A 25980-nucleotide genomic window follows, 5' to 3' on the forward strand; every position below is an offset into this window, starting at 1 on the left:
TCTATAGAAATAGGTGATTTGTGGTTATCGACGGCACGTCCATTGAGTTAATATTAAAGATAGAGAGAGCGAGGTATGGAATCTTACATGATGTAAAGACTACAAGGTGTGCTATAGCGCACCAGCTGGGAAGCAGCCAATGAGAATTCGCTCCCAAAATGACGCTCCAATTTGAAACATTTGAATCGAATACATGATATAAAGACTACAAGGTGTGCTATTGCGCACCAGCTGGGAAGCAGCCAATGAAAATTCGCTCCCAAAGAGATGCGCAGAACGAGTCGAAAATGAGCCCTCGGGAAGAACACACCTTGTAGTCTTTACATCATGGGATCTTGTTCAAGTGAGCCTAAAATACCAATAAAGCGAGTGAAAAGAGGTAGAGAGGATTGAACCCTCACATGTAATACTCCTATATGGACAGTTAGTATGGGAAAAAACGTCCCTATGTTACGGTGCCGACAATATTCATTTTCTCTCTGGTTCGAGACACTTTATCTATACTGCACATGCTTGAGAACGCGCCGAACCGAGCTGAAACCTCGGAGGATAGAGAAATCGTTGCCATTCTGTCGGAACAGCTTCTACTTATTAAAACTGTCCATATAGGAGTATTACACTTATGGTTCAACCTATGCTCTTTGTCTATCTTCCAATTGTACGATTTCACTTACATGTCGCTCTCTCTATCTTTTATATTAACTCTATGAACACTTCCAGCATGTGATGTCTTTTAGGGTTAGGAAAAATATTAATCAACATTAAGTTTCACAATTGATATTTTTTTTTTTTTATTGGTGTAATGGCTCGCCGAGGAAAAGTGAAGTATAAAGATGTTGTTAAAAAGCCATATATGCAACAGAAAAAAACCCAGAAATTGAAATCAAGGAAAAAATTTAAGTCATTTATTAAGAAAAATAGTAAGACTAGAACATTTTCTTCTAGTATATATTATGAACCACAACACAAACAACAAAAGTTAAATCAAGAATTGAGAGCAGAAACATCTTCATCAGAAGAAGAAACTGTGGATTTGAACAATCTTATTAATACATTTTCTAATAAAGGAAACAAAAAAGCAATTGATAGTAGCAGTGACAGTGAAGGAGATATTCTCTTCTCAAATAGTAATGAAGTAACTAATGATGATAGTAATGATGAAAATAGTGATTTTCTTGAAGAACAGAGTTATGAAGCTAACCAATGTAAAAGTGGTGAATATGAGAATAATGACATTTTTAGTGATGTAGAAAAAGATGATGTATGTTTAAGTGAGGGCAAAAACGATTCTGATTCTTATATTTCTTCGGCCAATGATGAAATGATAGATGACAAGGAAGATCCATTCAATAAACATCTATTATATGACTTACATGAATCCATGCTGGAGACACTTCAAATGATACCTGTAAATTCAACAAATATTTCAGTGATTTGGCCAGTTTTGCGTAATTTACATTTTCAAATTCCAAAATGTGAATTACCATCTATAGTCAAGGAAGACACATTTACATTATCAGGAAACAAGACATATGCTTCCCAAGGAAGAGTTCCAAATCTTATGAAATATCATGATTTTGATAAATTATACATCAAATCACAAATTGTTGGTAACCTACCAAAAGTGAACAAAGCTATTATAAATAGTGAAAAATTCACACCATTGCAAGAGGAAATGTTTTCTATAATTAATAATTATCAGGACTTTTATTATCCTGAACGAACATTCAGTAATTCCGAAGAAATTAGGTATATTTACTGTGTGCATGCAGTAAATCATATTTTAAAAACAAGACTAAAAGTTATTCACCATAATGCAAGATTGACCAAGAAAGATGAAATACCTGAAGAATTTAGAGATCAATGCTTAGTACGTCCTAAAGTAAGTTGGAAGTATGTGATTTTAATTATGTCTATAAACAGCGGTTTCTGACCGAGTATATCTTAGCGTTCTTGCTTATTTTTGCTGCTTGAAGTAGTTTATCTTATCTTTTTACTTATTTCATTTTTAATATATTCAACCATTTCATTTTCTGTATAATGATTGTTCTAAGAATAAGTATTTTATATATACTTTTGTAGCACATATCACTAAAATTAATATTGTGCTATTCTCTTTATACATCATTTGTTTCAGGTTCTAGTAATTTTACCTTTTAAAGATGCTGCATACAAAACTATTCAAATAATTATCAGTTTAATTATTTCAGAAGATAAAGGTAATGTTATGAACAAAAATAGGTTTATTGAAGACTATACAGGCAAAGAGTTGTTTTTTCCTAAAAAGAATCCAAAACCTGAAGACTATGAACTATTATTTCAGGGCAATACAAGTGATGATTTCAAAATTGGCATAACTGTTACAAAAAAGAGTTTGAAGGTAAGGAGAATATCAGTGGCTTTAACATTATGGTAATTTCTGGACAAACATTCAAATTAGTAGACTCATGCTACTTTGTGTCACATATGAAATTGAACCCACCGTGCTGATTTAGAGTTCTTTTCAACTAGGATACATGCTTTTAAATATATGTTCACACTGGGTCCAGCACAGTACCTATTCCAATTTGCATTACTAAATATCAGTATCTCACCCTTTTACTGGCCACATACTGGCGCGAAAGACCAAATTATTGGACATTGTAGTTTAATGGCCAGACTGTTGGCTGTATAAAAAAAGTTGGGTGTAAATCCCATGATTTTATATCGAGGAATAGATTTCTGTATTCAAATTTTAATTTTGATGTTCAGGGTTACCAGGAGACACATTTTTTAATTGGAACCCTATTATTTGATGTAGTAAATTAATTCTACACCCTATTTCTAGCAACTTTAACTTAGAACACTTTTTTGATAGGAGCAACCATATAAAAGGTTATGGGGGCTTTCAGCAAACTAAATCCCCCCTTTTCCATATAAAAGGAGTAGGTTAGGTACCATTCAATTCACAATAATTTTTTCGCACGCACAGAACTCCTTTTCCTTTGGAATATTTTCAAGTTCAAATCGTGAATCTATTGTCCATGTGTCTAGTCATAATCTTTGAAATCTATATGGTTTGTTCTAAAAAAATTAAAAACGTTGCGATTTGGTTCATATTGCTATGTATGCTATACTAATACTGAATTTTATTTCTTTATTCACTTTCTTGATTTAACAATTCATGAGGATTAAAGACAATAACACGTTTATTAAATATAAACAAACATTTGTAACAAAGAAACTGGAATTTATAAGGACTTTTGATAAATGAAAGAGTTAAATATAGGAAGAGGAAAATAATTTAAAAAAAAATTTTTTTATCGTAATGTGACACTAACCAGCAGGTAATTATTAATAGAATGTAAACTATGAACCCTTCTGGTTAATATCTGTGGAGGTAGATTTCTGAGCGATTTTCGTTATGAATGTTTAATTTTTTTGTTTTTCATTGAAAAAACTTCAGGAGCCTATAAAAGTTCAAGCTATATAAATTTAAATTATGATTATAAAGTTACAAATAAAGTTAAATATTCTTAATAAGAATGATTCATTAATTTTGGCTCACCAAAATTGTTGTGGTGCTTTAAGAAAGACATACGTTAAAGTATAAAATTTTTTTGCATTTTCTCACTGGTGTAAGGTACAATGTTTGGGGGTTATAAACCTTAAGTAGGTATCAGGTAATCAAGGTGCGCAGTATCTGAGCTCTCTCACGTTAAATTATAAAAGTTGAAATTTACACAGAGTGTTCAAATGACCATTCTAAGTCATTATTCAAAAGGCCAGACCTATCCGAAGGGTCTAACACTCCGCCCGACGCGGTAGAAGGTCAAATGCATTGAGAGAGCATTGCTCAGGTATTGAATGCATTTAAGAGAATATTCCTGCAGCTTAAATTTTATAATTAACAAAAAATTTATGTGAATATCACTCACCTCTAAAACCTAGGTAGGCTTTATTCAGTCTAAGGGGGTGTTAAACCCTTTGAATAGGTCTGGTTATTTAAAAATTATTGTATAATAATTTTTCTGTAATATTCACATAAATTTTTTATTAATTATAAAATTTAGACTGCGGGAATACTCTCTTAAATAGATGAGCAATGCTCTCTCAGTGCATTTGACCTTCTACGGCGTCTGATGGAGAGTTAGACCCTTCGGATAAGTCTGGCCTTTTAAATAATGACTTAGAATGGTCATTGGAACACTCTGTGTAAATTTCAGCTTTTATAATTTAACGTATGTCTGGCAGGCACTAGCTCTTAGTTTATGTATGCTGGTTACAGTATCTGAAACCAGGATACTGAAGATATTATATTGATGTTGCATAAATATTCAGCAAACTGATCACATACAATAGTAGCTCGTCTTATAAGGTATACTTCCGTATTCATGATATTGTTGTTTTAGGATATATGTAGAGCAATGAATCCTCTTGTCTTTATCTCTCTCAAAATTCCCAGAATTGTGAAGTACAGTGTAGGCCCTTATTAAGTCATCGGCTAACTTGGTAGACGCATCAAGAGGTTGGTGGAATATTTTCCGTTTCTTATTTCTGAAAGTACATCACATCTTATATGCACAACTACAATTATCATTATCCTTTTCTGGTAAAATATTGGTATCAGGAAGATCTAATGTGTTTGTTGTTAATTTCTTTTTGTTTCTTGTAGAAACTTGAGTGCTGCAAACATTTGAATCATTGTTTTTACAGTAATTTCCACAAATGTAAAACAAAGATAAATCGCACTTTGCTAATACTTGATTTGAAAAAAATCGTTTATAATTAAAACATTTACCACTGATTTTTGGTTCTATCACTCAAATATGTTTACATTTTTTTGTATAGAATATACCATAGCATAACGCATTTTCGGTATTAATATGAAAAAGGCGGTTCTGAATTGATATTGTCTGTGTACACAGAAAAGTTGACAAAACTACATTCTAAAAAACGGATTTTGACTGTATCTGGCGCAAACTCTGTATTTCCTATATAATGTCTTGAAAATAGTATCCTACTCTTTTAGAATTCAGAATTCATGTGAATAGTCTTCATTAACTTTCCATCAGATCTCATGACCATCTCTTTTTGAGACTTTCATTATAATAGGCTTCTTCATATTTTTGATTGGTTTCTATGAATTATAGATTTGCTTGTACAACTCCACAGCTTTATTCCATAAATCCATATTGGTTAAATAATTACTTTACATAAAAGGAGTTTTTTTTCTAATGATAGATTCGATATCCTTCCGATTAACCAGTATAGGTCTATAATTTTCTCTGTTTTCATTTACATGGGTAGATTTGGTCTCATTTATCTAGATTTTCTATTTATGCAGCCAGACTTGTAATTTACCTAGGTGCTTCTATAGTGTATTAGATGCCTCCGCTGGATTTTCATGGCCTGTTAGGATATCTGCGTCGTCTGCGAATGCGCCTATATTTACATTAGAGGACTAGGCACTTCCCAATGGGACTCACGATGTTATGGGACGACTGTTAGTAACTACTTTGTTTAATCTCCACCCGGCAGGCATCACTCGAATTGCTTAATGTAAAAAGGTTTACCCTCTTGTGCTTGTTTTTTTTACATAAATAAAATTATTGCCACACCTCCAAAACAACATCTTTCTTAGTTGATAGAGACTTGCTTTAAATTTAATTACACCTCAGTACAGATTCTTCCAATTCTCCCGTTGAAAGGTTTCATTTGACACACTCCAAAAAAACAAAAACGACCGTATACATGAAATTTTAACACGCCGTATAGATCTATGATCTATAATCAGTCTATTCATTCTGCAATAAATATTCAACTTATTCAATATTCTATGGCCACTAAAGAAAAACATTTTAAATGTAACCTTCCTATGTAAGACAATGATGAGAATGTAATATAATGATGACTTTGTACCGTTTATCAATTATTTACGTCATAAGTATAAGTAGTGTAAATATACCAGAAACAAACCTTGTTCAAAATCTGTACATATCCAAGTAAAACACAGCCCAAAATCTTCCTATATTATATTATGCGTCCAAAGAAACAAGCGAAAACATAAAAATCATTGGGAAAACCAGAAAGATACTAGTACCTACTTAAAATTTATGAACAGTATGCAACAACTAACTGAGGAAAAGACTTATACTTGTTTGTAAGATCGATACATTTCTGAGACATCCACTCAAGATAGAGAACATTTCGAATGAGGATATATTGCTGATTAGAAATATCGCATTAACACAGATACATATGACATATAGACTTAAAGTTATTGGCTGAAAAATATGGACATTTGTTGTTGATTTTTTGAGATTTCTATTAGAAACAGATCCCTCTCACTTCTCTATTCCCACTACCGTAACCTACGCAACTAATTGAACGGAGACTTTCATAAAAAATAAGAAAGCACTTTCCAATTTTTATGGTACAATTATAAAATATATGGCAGGAATCCCGAATTACTCAGATTTGAACTCATTAAAAACACAAATAATGTCCATATAATTGAAAATATTCATGAAGAAATTTAATAATCAAATCTCATTTGGACCAATTCTCATACTTTTGAATTATTAATAAAAATAAGAAAAAGTATTATACTTGTATCTGGTGATTTTAATATGAAAATGTCAAAAAGTTTTTTATATTTATATTTTATAAAAATGTTTGTGGGTTCCTAAATCTCCATTAGGATTCTCAGAATGGTCTATATTTCCATCATATAAATGTTACATTGAGTCAACCTTCGAAGATAATCCTATGCTATAACAATCGTTTTTTACAAAAATTCCCCAATAACTGATTGTTGCGCAACTTCGACCATTTAGGCAATGCACTTAAGGGAAGCTATCAAAAGGAATACATTTTTCCCGTTGGTGCTATATTTTAATTACTCGTTTGCTTATAGCTTTTCTTAGTGCATCGAGTATTCAACAATAAAATAATTTTTTCTGAAATATAATTCTGAGATTGAACCATTAAAACAAACAAACAGTTCATAATATTAGTATTGATTCACTATCTTCTTTTTCAGCTATATTCAGACTTCTACTCATCTGACATAATAGTGGCATCACCACTTGGTCTCAGAACAATAATTGGAGCAGAAGGAGAGTCTGAAAGAGATTACGATTTTCTTGCTTCTATTGAACTGCTAATTATGGATCAAACTGATATTTTCTTAATGCAGAATTGGGATCACATAATACATATTTTGAACCATTTACATATGCAACCAAAAAGCTCACATGGAACTGATTTTTCAAGGTAGAGTTGAAATTGAAAGTAGTATTTATATTTTACTTCAAAATACTGAAAATATAATTAAAACTTCAGATTTCATTAATAAGTTATTTGTGAAATAAAGAAAAATTTATAATCATATTATAATCATTATTGACTTACTATTACATACAATAATAAAATAGCAAATATTACTTTAATGTGCGGCTTTAGCAGTTTTTCCATGTATAACAATGCTTTGTCGTCATGGCTTCTTGCCTATTAAGGCATTATCTAGAAAACAAAGGATAGAACAGTTTTGCCCTTTATATATAGCAACGATAAACAAGAGTTTTAAATAGCTACTTGTGAAAAATGATTGATATAGAGGTAAATTACCAGATAGAAATAACTTACACTCACCATCGCGCAATTTTTCAGTCTGAATTGGATATTATCTTTGCTATGCTACTATACTAAAAGGTCATTAATATTATAGTAAAACATAAATTCATTTATATAGTTTCAAAAATTTGTGATATAGAATCAAATACACGAAAAAGAGAATTTTTAGAATTAATTTACATACATGAGAACGAAAAAGCTGCCAATGATAAAAATAACCTAAATAATTTAAGTAAAATTCATAGCTCTTTTTTTTTAATGTAAAAACTATAATATATTCAGTGCTTCAGATATCCGTATTAGCCCAATTCGACGGTCTGATTAAATCATGTTATGAACTGTATTAATATTTTCGGGGACTGACACAGAAACTGGCCTTTCCGATCGGTCATCATCTTCAATGGAAAATTTACCTCTTTTGAAGCTTGCAGTCCAATTTTTCACGGTCGCATACGAAGGACATTGATCACCAATGGTATTAAGCATACAGGTATCTTCGTAAATCTGCTTACCTCTTAACCCTTTTAAATACAGGTATTTGATGATGGCTTGATACTCCAGTTTTTCGATATTCACAATTTCGGTGAACATCTTTTTTCTTTTAATTTTTATTGCGTAACTCTGGTTTACTTTTTTGACGCCAAACTTTACACTTACACTTCTAATAAGTTATTGTTCGTTGCTATGGTAACGCAATATTTTGTTTATGCATGGAACTGGTCTAGGCTAACTAGATATCAATACAACCTTGTAGTAAATGAACAACTGTATATAAACAATATTAAGAAAAACGTAACGGACCGATTGGTATGTTACAAGCAATTCCGTAAAGCTCAGTCGGCGAAATTTGTAAATCAGCTCGAAGAGATTTCGAAGTAATTTCTATTTTAGACTATTTATCATTTGGCTTTGAACATTTCGCGAATTTATTTCGGCAAATGGACGAATTCGGCAACGAGTCTTGACATATACGTGTTGTAATTGGCTTATTAACTGTGATCAGTTGTAACTTATTCATAAATTTGAATTTATGAAGTCAACTTGTTCATATTCTCATTTAAATACATTGCTATATATTTTGATGTATTCATAATTTTAATTCCGAAGCTTCAACTTATTTATAAATAAATGTGTGATTTTTTAGGGTGCGATTATGGAGTTTAAATGGTTGGGCCAAATATTATCGTCAAACATTAATATTTTCGTCTAATAATTTACCAGAAATCAATGCAATTTTCAACAAAAAGTGTCATAATTATGCGGGAAAAGTAAAAGTTATTAATCCTATTGAACTTGGTTGTATTAGTCAAGTAGTTGTACAGGTTCCTCATGTTTTTCAAAGATTTGATTGTCAGAACGCAGCTGAAGCAATTGATTCTAGATTTGAATTTTTTATTAATACAATATTACCGCAACAAAAAGAAAGTTTGATGAAACATACATTAATATATATTCCTAGTTATTTTGATTATGTACGAGTTAGGAATTATTTCAAGAAAGAAGATATAAGCTTTGTACAAATATGTGAATATTCTAAGGTATGTAAATCTTTGCAATTATAATGTTGAAAACTTTTGTATCTCGGAACGCAGTTGCTTATTGAAATTTTTACTACAATGTATCCAAAAGAGTATTGGGCATTTGTTTTAACGCTGAAGTTGATTTGTACGAGGACGGGGAGGATGTCATTTATTTTAGTCGCGATGGAGCAGTACCTGGGAATTCCTCATGCGTTGTCTGTACGAACGTGTCATCTTATTGTTAATTCAGTAGTAACTGCTTAACTTATGTATCGTGCGCGGGCAGCAAGTGTCGATTACAAAATGGATTCGAATGTTCGAAAATAGGTGCGGCGGTCCATGACAAGGAAACAATTGAAGATGTGAATGCGTGCGTCTGTATTGAAGTCATTTCGACGATTTATTCCTTAACAAGGCCATTTCACGTAAAAGTAACATCAACGGTTCTTCCAGAAGCACCAACTTTAGCCCGCTTAAATACCGCTTAATACCTTAAAAGGAAGGTTTATAAGAATAATCCAACAGACCTAACTCAACAAAACATCAAATAAGAAATAGCAGCAATATCGAGGGCTACGGATCAGCGTAATATCACCAATCTTAGTTACAGATTAGAAGAATGCCAGAACCCTGATGGTCACCATTATTTTTTCATAATTTTTAATTTTGAACTCAATAAACAATGAAACAATACTCGATTACTAGTAGTTTTGGTTATATCGAACTAACAAATACCTGATACTCTTCTTAGACACCTATTATATGTATACTTCTACTTTAATGAGTTCAACTTTTGTAGATTTCCGTTTACATGCCATACACTCTTATTATTTTTCTCACTCGGATTGCCTGTTTTTTCGAAAACGTTTCTTGGTTTGGGTTGAAACTAAATATGACATGATCAAATCTCTAAATATAATTATTTCTTTTCCATATAATGCTTTTATTCAAGAAATTATGCATGAAAGTTATTATGATTATGTATATGAGATCGTATGAAGTGTTTTAAAAACTATTAAAACACCCTTACCTCTGAAGTTGAACTTTATTCTTTTAATATTTATCAAATTACGCCTATTATGTAACAAAACCAAACATGCCTAATAAGGTAGAATACAACGTGAATGTTTTTAAATATTTTATTATGCACACTATTATCTTTATAATTTTAGGACGGGAAAGTAGCTCGAGCAAGGGATATGTTCTACCATGGTGATGCACATTTCCTCTTGTACACAGAAAGATTTCATTTTTTCCATCGTAAGAGAATTAAAGGAATCAAACACATCTTATTCTACCAACTTCCAACATTTCCCAATTTCTACTCTGAAATATGTAATTTATTACAAGAAACTATTTTAAATAAGAAATCAAGTGGTCTATCAAATATGTCAGTTTCTGTCATGTATTCCAAATATGATGCTTTTCAATTATCAGCTATCATAGGTGTAGAAAAGAGTCGAAAAATGTTACATTCTGACAGGAAAGTACACATGATGGTTACAGGAGATAATATGTAAAATCACAATAAACTGGCAATTGTGAATATCAAATATGGTTTTTGTTAATAGGTTCCTATATTTTCCTTTATTAATCATGATTTATTTCAGTGGTTCTTAACCTTTTTAAGCCGCAACCCAAATATGAGAAATATGTTCATGTCGCGACCCAAAAAAAGTCAAAATTTTTTCATTGCCTTATTTTAGATCGTATTTTTAAAAAATCTTCAATCCTACGATGATTATTTTTTTTAACTTACAAATTTTTTATTTATTTTCTTAATAATAAAGATAAACAAAAGTACTTTTCGATCCAAGGAAAATTTAATTGATAATCAAGTGTCTTTAATCATTTTTATTGACCAAATTAAAATCTATTTATAACTTTTTGAAAATAATTGACATTTAATTATTCCTTAAAAAAAGAAATATCAATACAGATGTTAAGTCTTTTAAATTTTAAATGCAAGTCATACAGTTTTAATGAGAACCTTGTGCTTGAATACATTTTGAAAGATCTTCAAACCTCGGTTAAATGCTTGTCAAGGAGCACCTTATATCTATTTCAGGATTTAACTTGTTCCGGTAATTGTTTTTGATTACACACAGAGCCGAAAAACCAGCCTCACACATATATGTTGTTGAAAAGGGCAATAATACTTTTAGGGTTTCTTTAACAATTATTGGCTTTTCGGTTTTTAATTTTAACTAGAAAGCACATAAAGATTTAGTGTTTTTGTATAAATTGTATCAAAGTGCTTGGTCACTTTGTATTTCTATTAATTGTTCTTGAAATTGATTAATATTAACAAACTCCTCATGCAAATCACTTACATCAAAATTAAATGGCATCGTCTGCAGAGAAATATCGATCAAAGTCTGCTATTAGTTTTTCTAAATGATTAATAATAATTTCCTGTATTTCAAAATCTGTGATATCAATATTATTGTCTTCAACAAGTAAATTAAGAGACGAGAATGAAGCAAGTTTCTTTACTTCAACCTTATTTCTCCATAATTTGAGTTTATTTTTAAAACATGTAATTTTTTCAGTAAATCAATAATAGTATGATTACGTCCTTGCACAGACGTATTTAGATTATTTATTGCAAATAAAATATCTGACTAATAAGCAACTTGAGTAATCCACTTCAACTCGGAGAATTTAGATGCTAATGGGTGTTTCTTTTCTCTCAAAAAAAATTCGACTTCTGTCCGCAATGATAATACTCTTTGAACAACTTTGCCCCGGGACAGCCAACTAACTTCAGAATAATATATTAAATATTCCTATTCTGCACCAAATTCTAAAAACAGTTTGCGGAAAATTCTACAGTTAAGAGCTCTTGATTTGATAAAATTGACTACCGCAACAATTTCATCCAAAACGATACATAATTCGGGTGATAATTTTTTTGAAGCAAGATTTTGCCTATGTAACAAACAATGAATCCATATAATTTGTGGATTCATTTGTTTTGCTCTTGCTCGAAAATCCCTTTTGAGATGCTGTCATGGCATCTGCATCGTCGGTGCAAATACTGAAACACTGATTCCAATTTAATCCTTCTTCTTTAAAAAACGAATCGACCATACAAAAAATATCTTCACCTCTAGTTGTTGTTGACATTGGTTTGCAAAATAAAATGTCCTCATGTATATCTGTTAACCCTGGATACCGCACGTAAACCATGAGTTGAGCATCTTACATCTGTCGTTTCATCCAGTTGAATACTAAATAAACCAGCAATAGCAGAAATAAGTTGATTCTTAATATCAAATGACATATCATTAATTCGTAAACGAATTTATCATTTGATAATGATATCTTTTGTAATTTCTTTGAACTTTCATCTCCGCACATGATACGTGCCATGTCAATGGCAGCAGGTTTTATAAGTTTTTCAGCAATATTATGGGGTTTCTTTTGTCTTGCAATATGCCAAGCCATGAAAAGAAGCAAGTGTAGCTTGTTTGGCAGAATTTATAAAACCATTACTACTTGGTGCATCCAAACGCTGTCTTTTTAAATGGGCTTCTTTCGAAAAAAGTACGATCTTTTCCCTCAAAGGAAAAATTGTTATGTTTTGCATCAAAATGTCTTTTAAGTTTGTTCGGTTTCATCGATTCACTACTTAATATTTCACTGCACAACACGCATTGCGGTTTGTTCACTCCTCGATCATAAATGCAAGTAAAACCTAATTCTAAAAATGCTTCCTTGTATTCACGTTTTGCCATTATTACAATTACAATTAATTACGATTACAATTTTACAATACGCACTGCAGCTTGATCACTCCACTATTAATAATAAGACAAAATTTGTTTCTAAAATGCTTGTATTCACGTTTCACTGTTATACACAACACAATACGCAGAAACGAGTTTTTGACAGAGAGCTTACTGAGTCTGCGCGCACGCAAAGCAATGGCTAGAAGATTGGACGTCACATCCGGAAGGCCATTCGCGAAGAACGGTAAAACCGAAACATTGTATTAGGAAATAACTCTTCTAGGAGGTGTTGGTATTACTTATTTGGTGTATTACTAACTTTTTTGGTTCGACTCAGCGCGACCCATAGATTAAGAACCGCTGATTTATTTGACAAAACTATTGAAATGTAAAAATTTTTGTGATTTAAGAATAAAATGAAATTAAAAATTTCATTAGAAAACTCAGTATTATCCATATTTATCTCCACATGACAGATACCACTCGAATTACTCGAGTGTAAAAGGGTTTAACCTCTTGTGCTTGCTTTTTACATTAAAAAAATAAATACAACTTTATTGAAATATATTCTTCAATACTGACTTAATAAATCATATATAGACCTTTTCGTTAATTATACCGATTAGCGACTGTACTGAGAACAAATATTATATTTTATTTGCTAGTCCATTCATATAATATTTATTTCCGAAGATTGCTATTTCATATGAAAAATTGAGTCGATATTTTCACATTTTACATTTAATATTTTAACTAATCATCTATCTGTAAATTTCACTCGGGTTCCCAAGTGATTTTTAAGAAAATATACCTTAAAAACATGCAACTTTGGGACCTATTTTAAAGAAAATTACTTGTACATAGGACGAAAACTAGACATTAGGAAACATTTTCATCTGCACGTTCCAGGCACTTCAAAAAGACAAATGCCGTCAAAAGTTCACCTATTCGTATAAGGCCCACAAGTCTAGCCTTATTTCGTTTAATTCTAGAAACCTTATCTACGCCTGTAAGATATTCACGTAATCGAATATCGTTTGTCTCTTTCTAACGATTGAAGCACGTCGTGCTGTTTGCTATATCAATGGCCGACGGGATCTAGCGCACGGTATCCGTGTCGTTAAGGTAAAGCTAGTGAAGCAGTGTCATCGGCATATGTTGCATTAAATGATTTGGGTAAATCGGCTGTATGTAGAAGATATAGTAGTGATTCCAAAACGCTACCTTAGGGAACATCTGCATTGATTAGATGTATATTTGAGTATTTATTTTGGTACTTAACCATGAAATATTGATTTTATCTTGCAGGTCGTGCATGATTTGATTTGTTATTCTTTGTGCTTGTTTGACGGTAGCTTGTTCCTCTAGGTATCCAAATTGATGCTTCGAAATAACTTGATTTTTATTAAGAATGGATATTATTCTGGTTTTTAATAGCTTCTCTAATAGTTTAGTATAACTAAATTGGACAAAAAATTATTATGAAACTTTCCCAATATTTCGAACATATAATCTGCTGCTTCTGTAGTCTGTTCCATAATTGTAACGTACTGCACTATAGTAGATAATTGTGTTCTTTACGATCTCCATATTAACCTAGTAAAGCTGGACGATCATCTGTCTAAAGCGTTAAATACATTTTAAAATTTTTCTAGTGCCTCCTTTTATACGAGAAATAATTCAATAATTGAGTGAGATTCTGTGTCTTAAGGCTAAGAATGTTCAATTTTATGAATATTAGGAGATTATCTCTTGTACTAAATTTAGGAAGTGACATAAGACTTGAGGTCTCATTGTTTTGATGAGACATTTCTAGGTCTCTAATATTTTGAGGTTTTGTAATTCGATATTTAGAAGATCGAAAACTATTAGCCGAATTAGAGCTCTCCAAAGAATTTATAGAAAGGCTAGATAGTAATAAATTGATGTTATTTTCAGAGATATTGTTAAAGTGAAATGTGAGGATTAAACTTTTCATTGAAGATTCTTACTTGTTAAGAGGGAACAATAAAAAACTCTTTAGGAAGTTAAAATCATTTTATTATGACAGATATAACAAACTTAATGTTTTATAATTTGACCTACTTTATAAAGTTTTGATACAAATTTAAAGTTTCAATTTCTATGAAAATTTAGACAAATGGTAAAAACGTAAATAATAGTTATCATAGATATGACTAGATAAGAAACTTTCTAATAAGTATCTTCATATTTCTCTTCATTCCATAATTTTTGTATTAACATACTGGACTTTTTGGGGCTTTCTAAACTATCGTTGTAATCATCTTGCCATCTTATTGTTGATGTTGTAGAATTGTTTTCGGAACGTGTAGGAACAGACAGACTCTCATCCAATTCAAGAGCTGTTATTTGTTGTTGCATACCTGAAAATAACAAGCCATCTTTAAGATTGTGATATTGTGTAATGCTTTGTACTTATTATACCGAAACATAATATCAACATAAATTACTTAGATACAAGGTGTTTCTAAATGCATGCGATAAAATTTAAGGGGTGATTGCTCATATGAAATTGAGATGTGTCTTTCATATTACAAAATTTCCTCAAATTTAAAATCTTTGTTTTATTTAAAAATATATCTTATTCTTGATTTTTTCCAAAACCAAGAGCAGCAGAGAAACAAAAAATAAACAGCATAATTTATATATATTTTTTTAATAAATTCAGTGGAAAACAGTAAAGATGTGAAATACGATTCAGACCCGTATAATATAACCGGAATATTGAAAAAATAACCCGTAGTTAGTCCTTTGAAAGTGCACGAAAATAACAGAATTTCAAGTTTCTAGCATTACTGAAATTCCAGAAAAAAAATAAAAACTGAATTTCAGTCAACACCATTTAAGGCTGATATCTCGGAAAGGGGTAGGCTGAAGAAATTTTGTTATAAGAAAAACTCATCTTAATTTTATACGAGAAATCACCTCCTGAATTTTTTCGCATGAATTTAGAAACAAATTTTCAGTTATTAGTATAAATAAGGTTTAACAGTTTAGTTTAGATGTGATAATTATTAGTGAACACCACCTCTTCCGTTCAAAAAACGTCATTTGAACTACTACAAGGAAAGTAACTGCAATGCCCTCAATCTTTGAAGATTGTACACATCTACTTACTTAGCTAAAAAATATCTGGAAAAAATAAATATTCAAAAAGTATTATAATACTATGAGCTTTTCATTTTTATAATAATAGCATATATGAAGTTATATTTAGTCTGAGTGGCCATTTTTCTCATTTTTTTGTTAAATCATTGAATAGAAATATTTATAAAAATAGGGTGAACTATATGGCAATTAATATTAAATAAATTTTGATAGAACGATATATTAGCCAATTTTGTTACATTTTCTATATTATAATATTATTACCCTTGTAGAGTTTTTTGTGTATTGCTTGTGATACTTTTTGATCCCCAAGACATTATTATTCGTGAAATGGATTCAGCTAGTACAGTTTCTTCATACAGGTGTTTCACTGTCTGAAGAAACAAGGGTTGCTTCTTCAAGACTGGATTTGGACTTCAAATATATACATATTCTCTAGAAGATTATATTGTCACACCGGTAATGATATACCATAGTAACTTGAATGTACAATTGGGCTAATAGCAAGAAGACTAGTATTAATATATTGCCCAATGTTCATTGACATGGTCTTCCTAATATATAATTAATTATAATTCATGTTAAGATTAGCCGCTTAGCCGGAATAGCTTAATCTTTCTATATATATAAAAGAAAGTCGTGTTAGTTACTCCACTTATAACTCAAGAACAGCCTAACCGATTCAGCTGAAAATTGGCATGGAGGTAGTTTTAGAGCCAGGAGAAGGACATAGGATACTTTTTATCCCGTTCGACAGCATTCCCGTGTGACTTGACAAGAAATTTATCCCGTTCGACAGCATTCCCGTGTGACTAGACATGAAACGTCAGTCACTATAAAACGTGGTATAACAAAAAAGAATCAGACTTAGAATAACAAAACGCAAATGACAGCTATGTAATTGACGTATAATGACAGATATGTAATGACGTATGGATGACAATTTGATATTTGTAAGAAATCAATAATAAAACTATTTCTACTAAATAAATAATTAACAATTATAATGTTCCATAAGTCTAGAACAGATGGCGCCTTAAGCTAATTTCTTTACAGAGAACCGTAAAATTTCGTCCTGTACACCACACTTTAATGTGATATATTTTCTGAGACTACACACTATAGATGTCTTATTTTGCCTATGCCACTTAACGTCGCGTGTTTGAAATCATTTTTCATTTTGTCTTCGTTGCGTACACTACTTCGAATATTTTTTTACTTCTAACTTACAGAGAACAGCGAAATTTATTCACATTAAAAATTCAATTACTATTTTTAGTAAAATGCCATCTAAAAAATCCAACCTTAATGCAAGCAAGAAGCAAGAAGACTCGACGTGCACGTGTTGAAAGAGCTAATGAATCAGTCGAACAGGGAGCAGAAAGAAATGCAGCTCAAAGAATTCGTGCACGAAAACACCGTGATAATCGTCGACAAGAAAATGCATTGAGAACCAGGGTGGCACGTCATCAACACATAGATTCTTATATAGAACAAACCCGAGAAAATCATCGAACCAACCGCGCAGTAACACGTGGATCATTTGTTCGTCATTTAATTATGAATCAAACATCAATCACTCGGTTGATTCCAAAGTTATTATTGGTGCGATGGACAAAATATGCAATTATTTTCAGGCGTTAACATTTCGCAACGAAGCACCCGGCATGTGTTGCGCATCAGGAAAAGATGTATCGTCGCCACTCCGTACTCCACCTATACCTTTGAAATCCCTTCTTTCTGCATTTCCAATGAATCAAAATTATTTTTGCGTAAGACACGAAAATTTAGTTCTTTCTTCCAAATGACGTCGTTTGTAGCATCCAAAGTTTGTGATTTGTCATCAAATGGTCGTAATTTTGAGACAACAGTCAAAATTCAAGGCCAGGTATATCAAAAAAATGGATCATTGATGCCAATGTCAAATGAAGATCCAAAATTTCTGCAGATCTATTTTATGGGCAATTGTAACCAACGTGTAACAACTCGATGTCAGTATAATTTCATTGAACAAGCAGAAGAGAGAGCAATTGTATTGTCATTAGAATTATTTCAAATCAAATCACTCAGCCACAGCAACGCGTGGCCGGGTCTACTAGTATTTATATAAAAAGGTCTGTTATCTACTTATTTTCACTCAAACTCGACGTTATTCATAAAAACCACGATTTAGCGATAAAATAATGTAGACGATGGGCTGGAACTAGTTTTAATCAATCTTATGTCGCCAGCGGCAAATTAAAGTCTGTACGATACGTAGGACACAAAAGGCGGTTTCAAAGAGGAGACAAATATTATCACATAATCTGAATTTTAATGGAAAACTGTCAGAACTCCATTTGGTGGTTATCATGAAAAAGAAGGAAGGAGTAAACCATATGCGACAATAGCCTGATTCTGCCTCCGACGAAGTTTGGCTGCATATAGAGGTACCAGAAAAGCCAGATATGGAGCCACTACAAAACAAATACCTAGATGAGTTTTAATTAACAAACAAAATCTTCGCCAGTATTAGAAACCTATAATGATTTGTATCTTTCTTGCGATAAAAGATCATGTAATGTGAAGAACTTGAAATCAGATTCCAGCGTTGCCAAGACTTAGGACTCTAACGTCCAGTTACTCAAAAAACTATTAAGTCTTCGCTTCAAAGGAGTCTCAAACGGAACTTCGTACCAATAAGATTTTATGAAATTACATACTGTGCCAAGTTTTCCTGTAATCAACGATATCACGATATAAATACGAGTGGACTAATGAATTGAGTCAGTATAGTATTTTCACTAGAGGAACTAGAACTCGGCTCGTCATCAATGAATACACATTAATGAGATACGATGTTAAACTATAAATTAGTTGTGTATAGTGTAGTGATATGTGAATAAATAGGCAAAAAAGTATACCACGTCTTCAAATTCATTCTTCTCATCAAACTGTAAATAAATGGAGAAGCCATTAAAATTGTCATTGATATCTGCAAATCGGAAATATTCAGAGGCTGTCAAAGGAATTATATATGATGTGGTCCAAGTCTTTCACGGAATCCACCGCAAATGTGCCCTTTACTGACCTTTAATCTGAAATTTTCCTCGAATATTGGTTCTAGTAACTGAGATAATTTATATGCTATTCAAAAGATTTCTTAAAAATTATCATATTGTGTTATAGAATAGCTGTGCATTTTTTACCCAAATGGTAAACAAGCCTATTGAAAATGGATAACAAATTCCATGTTGACTTGCTTCGAAAAATATTTGCAGTTTCTTATATGTTAGTGTTGTCAATGCAGTAATGGTTTTATAGGATCCATCAATTATATTTTTTGTGCCCTTATTTCATCAACAATCATATATCTGCAGGGTCTTTTCTTGATCTTTTACTCTGACAATATCTACTTCCACATTTTTGATAATCAATTTATGAAATGAAACTGGTATACAATCAAAAAACTAAAATTGCATACATATACAGAATTATATACTTACAAATTTAGATTCAGTCCAGTTTAATTTTGTCTTCTTCCAAATTTATGAATTCAATTGGGTATGATAAATTATAAATATAGTTTAAAAAAACTAAAAAACACGCTTTTAAAGCATATCAAACTAAAAAGTTGAAATTATTTTTTAAAATAAGCTTAAAATAATAATAACTGAAAAATACTGGTATAGTTGTGAAAAAAGCGTCGGACGCTCGATATACGAGAAATATGGAACAAAGCGCCTCACGATTTTTTCACAATAATAGTATTTTTCATTCATTATTGTTTTAAACTTATTTAAAAAATATTTTTTACTCTTTAGTTTGATGTGCTTTTAATGCGTATTCTTTAGTTTTTTAAATTACATTTATTTTTCACTTTTTGTTTCATATGCTATGAAAGCACATTTTTTAGTTTTTTAAAACTATATTCATTTTCCTCTTTTTACTTCGATTCATGAAATGTTTTTTTAAGTTCTAGTCATTAGTATTGTAAATCTCCAACATGGAGCTCGGATGTAAAATTCTCGAACGACATGATATGATTTAAGGCTTTAAATTCTGAAGTAATACTGATGCCGTAGTATAGTGTCAGTCTCCAACACAGGGTAGACAGTTGTTAAATTTCTAAAAATAATTTGCCGAAAAATTTTTTTTACGGCGTGAATGGGATTTGAACCCATGACCGGCTAATCCGCAGAAGATAAATTTTGCAAAAAAAATACCTTCTGGCACAAAATACATCTTACACAACGGTAAACTAATGAAACACTTTTTGAATGAAAGAACACACACTACCTCACAAACTTTGTTTGGAAAGTGAAGTATAACAATTGTGGAGTATTGTGGAACTGTGTGGTGTCCGGAACTATTGCGGGATAAAGATCTTCTCGAAAAAGTTCAGCGTCGATCAACCAAATTATCCCTCGGGAGTACAAGACCTAGTTATACAGAAAGACTAAATATAATGGATTTACCGACCTTTGAACAATGTCGCCTTCGTGGGGATATGATAATCACCTATCGCATTTTAAATTTCAATTATAGTAACTTAAGAAACATATTTAATGTGGACACTGATAATCGGCTTCGAGGACACAGATGGAAATTGAAAAAAGAAATATTCACTTGTCGGACAAGGCAACATTTTTTGTGTAATCGTGTATTTTCAACATGAAATCATCTACCTGAGGATATTGTAACGGCACTGTCTGTCAATATTTTTAAGAATAGACTGGACACTTTTCTATTTTCTAGTTAAATCTTTTTTTCCCTTGTTATTTTTAATTTTCTAACTAGGTACTTTAATTATGTAATATATATATATATATATATATATATATATATATATATATATATATATATTATATATATATATATATATATATATATATATATATATATATATAGTATATTTCAGGGCTTATCTTAGGGTTCCCTCCCACATACAGGTGAAGCTAATAAAAGCGCATTAAAAAATACTGATAATTTTGTTACTACCTATACCGTGAGAATTATAAGGGACCACATACATTACTATTTTTATTTTTTGGAGTTTTACTATTATTTATATAAAAACATTAGTTTTAAAAATATAACATTGAAAAATTATAGAACAGAAAAATTGCAGCCAAAGCATGTTTAACAATGAGGTTATTTATACAAAAATTTAAAACAAAAATAATTTTTTTAACTTCTCCAATGAAGTATTGTATTTTTTGAAAAATGTGATCATTAATATAAAGGTCATACTAGTCAAAAATTAAAATAGACCTAGTTATACAGAAAGACTAAATATAATGGATTTACCGACCTTTGAACAATGTCGCCTTCGTGGGGATATGATAATCACCTATCGCATTTTAAATTTCAATTATAGTAACTTAAGAAACATATTTAATGTGGACACTGATAATCGGCTTCGAGGACACAGATGGAAATTGAAAAAGGAAATATTCACTTGTCGGACAAGGCAACATTTTTTGTGTAATCGTATATTTTCAACATGAAATCATCTACCTGAGGATATTGTAACGGCACTGTCTGTCAATATTTTTAAGAATAGACTGGACACTTTTCTATTTTCTAGTTAAATCTTTTTTTCCCTTGTTATTTTTAATTTTCTAACTAGGTACTTTAATTATGTAATATATATATATATATATATATATATATATATATATATATATATATATATATTATATATATATATATATATATATATATATATATATATATATATATATATATATATATATATATATATATATATATATATATATATATATATATATAGTATATTTCAGGGCTTATCTTAGGGTTCCCTCCCACATACAGGTGAAGCTAATAAAAGCGCATTAAAAAATACTGATAATTTTGTTACTACCTATACCGTGAGAATTATAAGGGACCACATACATTACTATTTTTATTTTTTGGAGTTTTACTATTATTTATATAAAAACATTAGTTTTAAAAATATAACATTGAAAAATTATAGAACAGAAAAATTGCAGCCAAAGCATGTTTAACAATGAGGTTATTTATACAAAAATTTAAAACAAAAATAATTTTTTTAACTTCTCCAATGAAGTATTGTATTTTTTGAAAAATGTGATCATTAATATAAAGGTCATACTAGTCAAAAATTAAAATAATTGTATTACTCTAAATAAAGTGATTTAAGAATATATCCCTATAGCCAATTCAAGTATTTTGATTCTACTAATATATTAGAAGCACAATCGATAAATGAAAAAAACTTTTTTTGGGCTAACACATTCCAAGAACTGTATATTTACCTATTATTCCAATTATTTAGTTTCCTAATCTATTAATTATCAAAATAATTCGTTAAAAATTAGAGAAAATTTTTTTAACAAGATTCTTTATAATATTTTGACAATTCTTCGTCAAATTGATGTGTTAATATACCAACACAGGATAATAGCTAAATACATCATCAATAGAATCCTCATGTACGGCACATAGAATGGAATACCAAGTCATTCGTGGAGTACATCAAGGCTCAGTGCTATACCCCCTTTTGCGAAACATTTTGTACGATCGTCTACTGAAACATTTGCAGAATACGTGACTGTGATTTTTCGTTTCCGATGTAGTCCACGAGAAGATCTGATAGAGCATAAAACAGAGGTGGTACTAATTATCAGAAAATAAAACAAGTGAAGCTTCAAATTGAGGAGTATCCTATCACATCAATTTTGTTTCTAATGTTTATAAACGACATAGGCTATCTAGAAATCAGTGGTAAATTATGTCTATTTGCAGACGACACAAGCTTCTCTTGATATCACGGCATAGCAAAGTTACATATTGCCGCATTATTTAAAAAATTACTTTCCACTTGTTTTGTGCTGAGATAAGTTTCCAAAGAATTGAACATATCCACCTCCTTAACAGTTTATTATGCCTTCCCTTCTGGGGTACGTGTGGTGCGACTCAATTTGAGCGAATCTTCAAACTACAGAGAGAGCTGTTAGATATTTATTCGGACTATACAGCAGAGCTCACTGCAGGGACTTCTTTAAAAGATTGAAAATTCTGACTCTTCCTTCCTTATTTATCTTTGAATATGCCTAATTCGTAAGCAGGCTTCTCTATTTCAGAAAGGTCGTTGCACGGCTATCCACTTAGGAACGCGAAGCATGATCTATACCTACCTGCTCCACGTTCAGAATTAGTTAAGGGCTCAATATTTTATAATGGAAATAACGCACAATCACTTGCCAATTGAAATCAAATCGACATCATCTTTCCTCGCATTTCGCATTAATTTGAGGGCATATTTACGTGAAAGTGTGTAAACGACTTCTATTCTAATAATTACATTTAATTCTAGGCATGCTGTATACTGGTTTAATTTTTGCTATGGACTTATATACTAATTATTACATATTACTATTACCTATAATTACCTATAATACAAATGATGGTTTTCTTCTGTATATTGAATTTTTGTTATTTGTATCTTTAATTAGTTATTTATATGTTTGTTTTTTAGTTTTTACAACTTTTGGCCACAAATTGTAACAATTTTTTGACAATAAAGTATTCTATTTCTCTCAGTTTATTAACCGAGAGCTCTTGCCAGTGCGTACACCATAGTACTCGTGAAAGAAGTATGTGTTATTAACGGAATAGAATGCTAGAAGAAGAAAGAAGATCCTTTTAGAAACAGAAAATATGAACCACACCGAGCTCGAAAAAATAGAGACAGGATTAGGCGTCTCCACGAAGATATGAATTAGATTCCTATACAGTTAAAAGAATTTCATTGCGAACAAAAGATACAAACAAAAGAAACAAACAAAACAAACAAAAGAAGATAAGAATTAGGAAATTAGGAAATTATATCCAATATAAATATTTATATATTAATATCTGTTGAATAAGATGCTGATTATTAACAAGGTAATAAATATAACATAGGCAAAAACTCCTGTACAGAATATAGCGTTATTTTATGAATGCTTACAATTGAAACATTAACCCTCCATTTATGTATATCAGAATAATTTTTAATATCTCACCTGCTATAAGATTTTTGCAATTCTGTGCGTAATACATCTCAGCAGTTGGTGCTCTAGTTACATACTTGGCAGCCATTTTCTGGTCGCCATTCCATAAAAATACATAGTACAAACTCAACATGATAGCTGCGAGAGAAACGAAGAATACATAAGCCACCACTGTTAGTACCCTAACTAATTTTTTTTTATGTTTTGGTTCATATAGCCGATCTTTTGCTTCTTCACCTGCGAATTTCACCGATGTATCTAAAAGTGATCCCGATTTCCATTGTGAGGAGTCACTCATAGTCAGTTTAATACCATTTGTGGCTTTGCTAGACATTTTCTCAGTGAGAAAATTGAAGAAGTTTTTGAGCAATGTCAGAGCCACGCTGATAGCTTTTAGATATTTGTTGTTAAAATTGAGCCACTATCTATATTAGTATTTTACTTTTCATCAGTTTAAGAAGACCTAAAGCAAAAATTATAACTATGTGAGAACTATCTGATTGGGTTTTTAATAATTAATGGATTTATTTGGAATTTAAATTCACTTTACAACAAAATGGTATTCTAAAATTTGTAGTAAGGGAAGGAGAGACCTGATGATTGGTACAAATTTGAATTATAGAAGAGTAGATGTTGCTCTTTCATCCTCATTCAACACCCGCTCTCGATTTAATATAAATGAATCAAAATTTTTAGTTAATATATCTGAAGAAGTAAAGTAGTATGTAACTTAAATTACTGTGACCGAATGCAATAATAAATTTGAGAGGTCAATTAAAAATAGAATCAATATTTTCTTAACAATCTTACTATTTTACTTCTTCATTTCATTAAATTATATTTTTTATTCTATTATTTAAAAAAAATCAAGTTAATATAATTTCTGAAAGCTTATAAAAATAGTTGTCTTTTTACAATATTGCTACTTACATAATTACTTGGCAGTCATTACCAAAATATGTAAGATATAAAACGAGTTAGAATAATATAATAGACAGAATAACCGAAAAAATACCAAGTATTTTAGATTTGATCGAACTAATAAGTTTGAACGGAAATTGTTAGTATTCAATTTATAGTGAACATAAATAGGAAAAAATAATATGACCAAAAAGCATATTATTTAAGATGTAAGTATTGAGCTTTTTATACTACTTCTTACGCGTTTCTTGGAAAGTGAGATCAATATAAACTGAATCTAAATTATGTATAATATTGAAATATTATAAACTATGTATAGAATTGTGCATTTTAAGGAAGAACATACAATAGTTATTTCATCGAAAAATTCAACGTCAATGTAATAGTTCTCGCTGAGAATGTGACAGAATTTTCGTAAAATGCAGCAAAAAATTTCAAATTAATATTAAGAAGCAACAAAAATAAATAGCAGAAATTGTACGGGTAATTTCTTATTTAGAATGTAAATTTAACTCTTTTTAGTGTAAAAGAGAAATTAATGAGATATCTCTACCATTTTCATTTTTTCGGGCCGTCTTATAGGACATTAAAAGTATATGTCTTACTTTGTAATACTTTGCATTGTCGATTCAATTAGACGTAACTGCAGATTTTTTACTCTCACTCGATTCAACACATATATTTCAATAAATTTGCAAACTATCAAATAGAAACTTTTTCTTAAAAATTTAGGACGTGATTGTTGTGATTTCAAATGTTCTCAGTTTATGCCGGGAGATCGATATATACACAACCAGCTGGTCCAGACTTTACGCGCATGAAGGAAGGGCTAAATGACCTGGTTTGGTTTTGTATAGGTATACTACTGGGTATATTTTAATATTCTTAAAACAAAATACTATATTTCAATAATATATTGTCACAATTCGGTAATTCAGTGAATTATTCTACTGAGATATACCGGTCACGTGTCTCCAAAAAATTTACAACAATTGAAAGGACAAAGAATTGTCATGAAAATTGAAAAAACATACCAAA

General features: G+C 30.8%; 2 protein-coding genes across 4 annotated transcripts in view; one reads left to right on the forward strand and one right to left on the reverse strand.

Annotated features, from left to right (window-relative positions):
- The first annotated feature begins 318 nt into the window (after window positions 1-318).
- LOC130444550 (U3 small nucleolar RNA-associated protein 25 homolog) lies at window positions 319-10690 on the forward strand. The gene is made up of 5 exons (XM_056779747.1): window positions 319-1882; window positions 2138-2380; window positions 7025-7257; window positions 8762-9155; window positions 10310-10690. The coding sequence occupies exons 1-5, from the start codon at window positions 803-805 to the stop codon at window positions 10655-10657; spliced, it is 2298 nt and encodes a 765-aa protein (XP_056635725.1). The 5' UTR covers window positions 319-802; the 3' UTR covers window positions 10658-10690.
- Window positions 10691-14889: 4199 nt separating this feature from the next.
- The window catches only part of LOC130443937 (uncharacterized), a 30983-nt gene continuing 19892 nt past the window's right edge, over window positions 14890-25980 (reverse strand). For 2 of the 3 annotated variants that reach the window (XM_056778838.1, XM_056778839.1), the window contains exon 4: window positions 14890-15255. In XM_056778838.1, coding sequence (XP_056634816.1) covers window positions 15065-15255 — 191 coding nt within the window. In that variant the 3' untranslated portion in view covers window positions 14890-15064. Of the gene's footprint in view, window positions 15256-24033; window positions 24485-25547; window positions 25730-25980 lie in introns of those variants that run through there. The other variant, XM_056778840.1, reaches the window with a different exon arrangement.

Source organism: Diorhabda sublineata, chromosome 5 (assembly GCF_026230105.1).
Source record: "Diorhabda sublineata isolate icDioSubl1.1 chromosome 5, icDioSubl1.1, whole genome shotgun sequence".
Taxonomy (NCBI): Eukaryota; Metazoa; Arthropoda; class Insecta; order Coleoptera; family Chrysomelidae; genus Diorhabda; species Diorhabda sublineata.

What these genes read in the sequence shown, in the direction of transcription:
- LOC130444550 (XM_056779747.1), top strand. Translation starts at nt 803, where the DNA reads ATGGCTCGCCGAGGAAAAGTGAAGTATAAAGATGTTGTTAAAAAGCCA. An exon ending in AATGCTTAGTACGTCCTAAA is followed by an intron (nt 1,883 to 2,137) that starts GTAAGTTGGAAG and finishes CATTTGTTTCAG; the next exon opens with GTTCTAGTAATTTTACCTTT. An exon ending in AAATATGTGAATATTCTAAG is followed by an intron (nt 9,156 to 10,309) that starts GTATGTAAATCT and finishes TTATAATTTTAG; the next exon opens with GACGGGAAAGTAGCTCGAGC.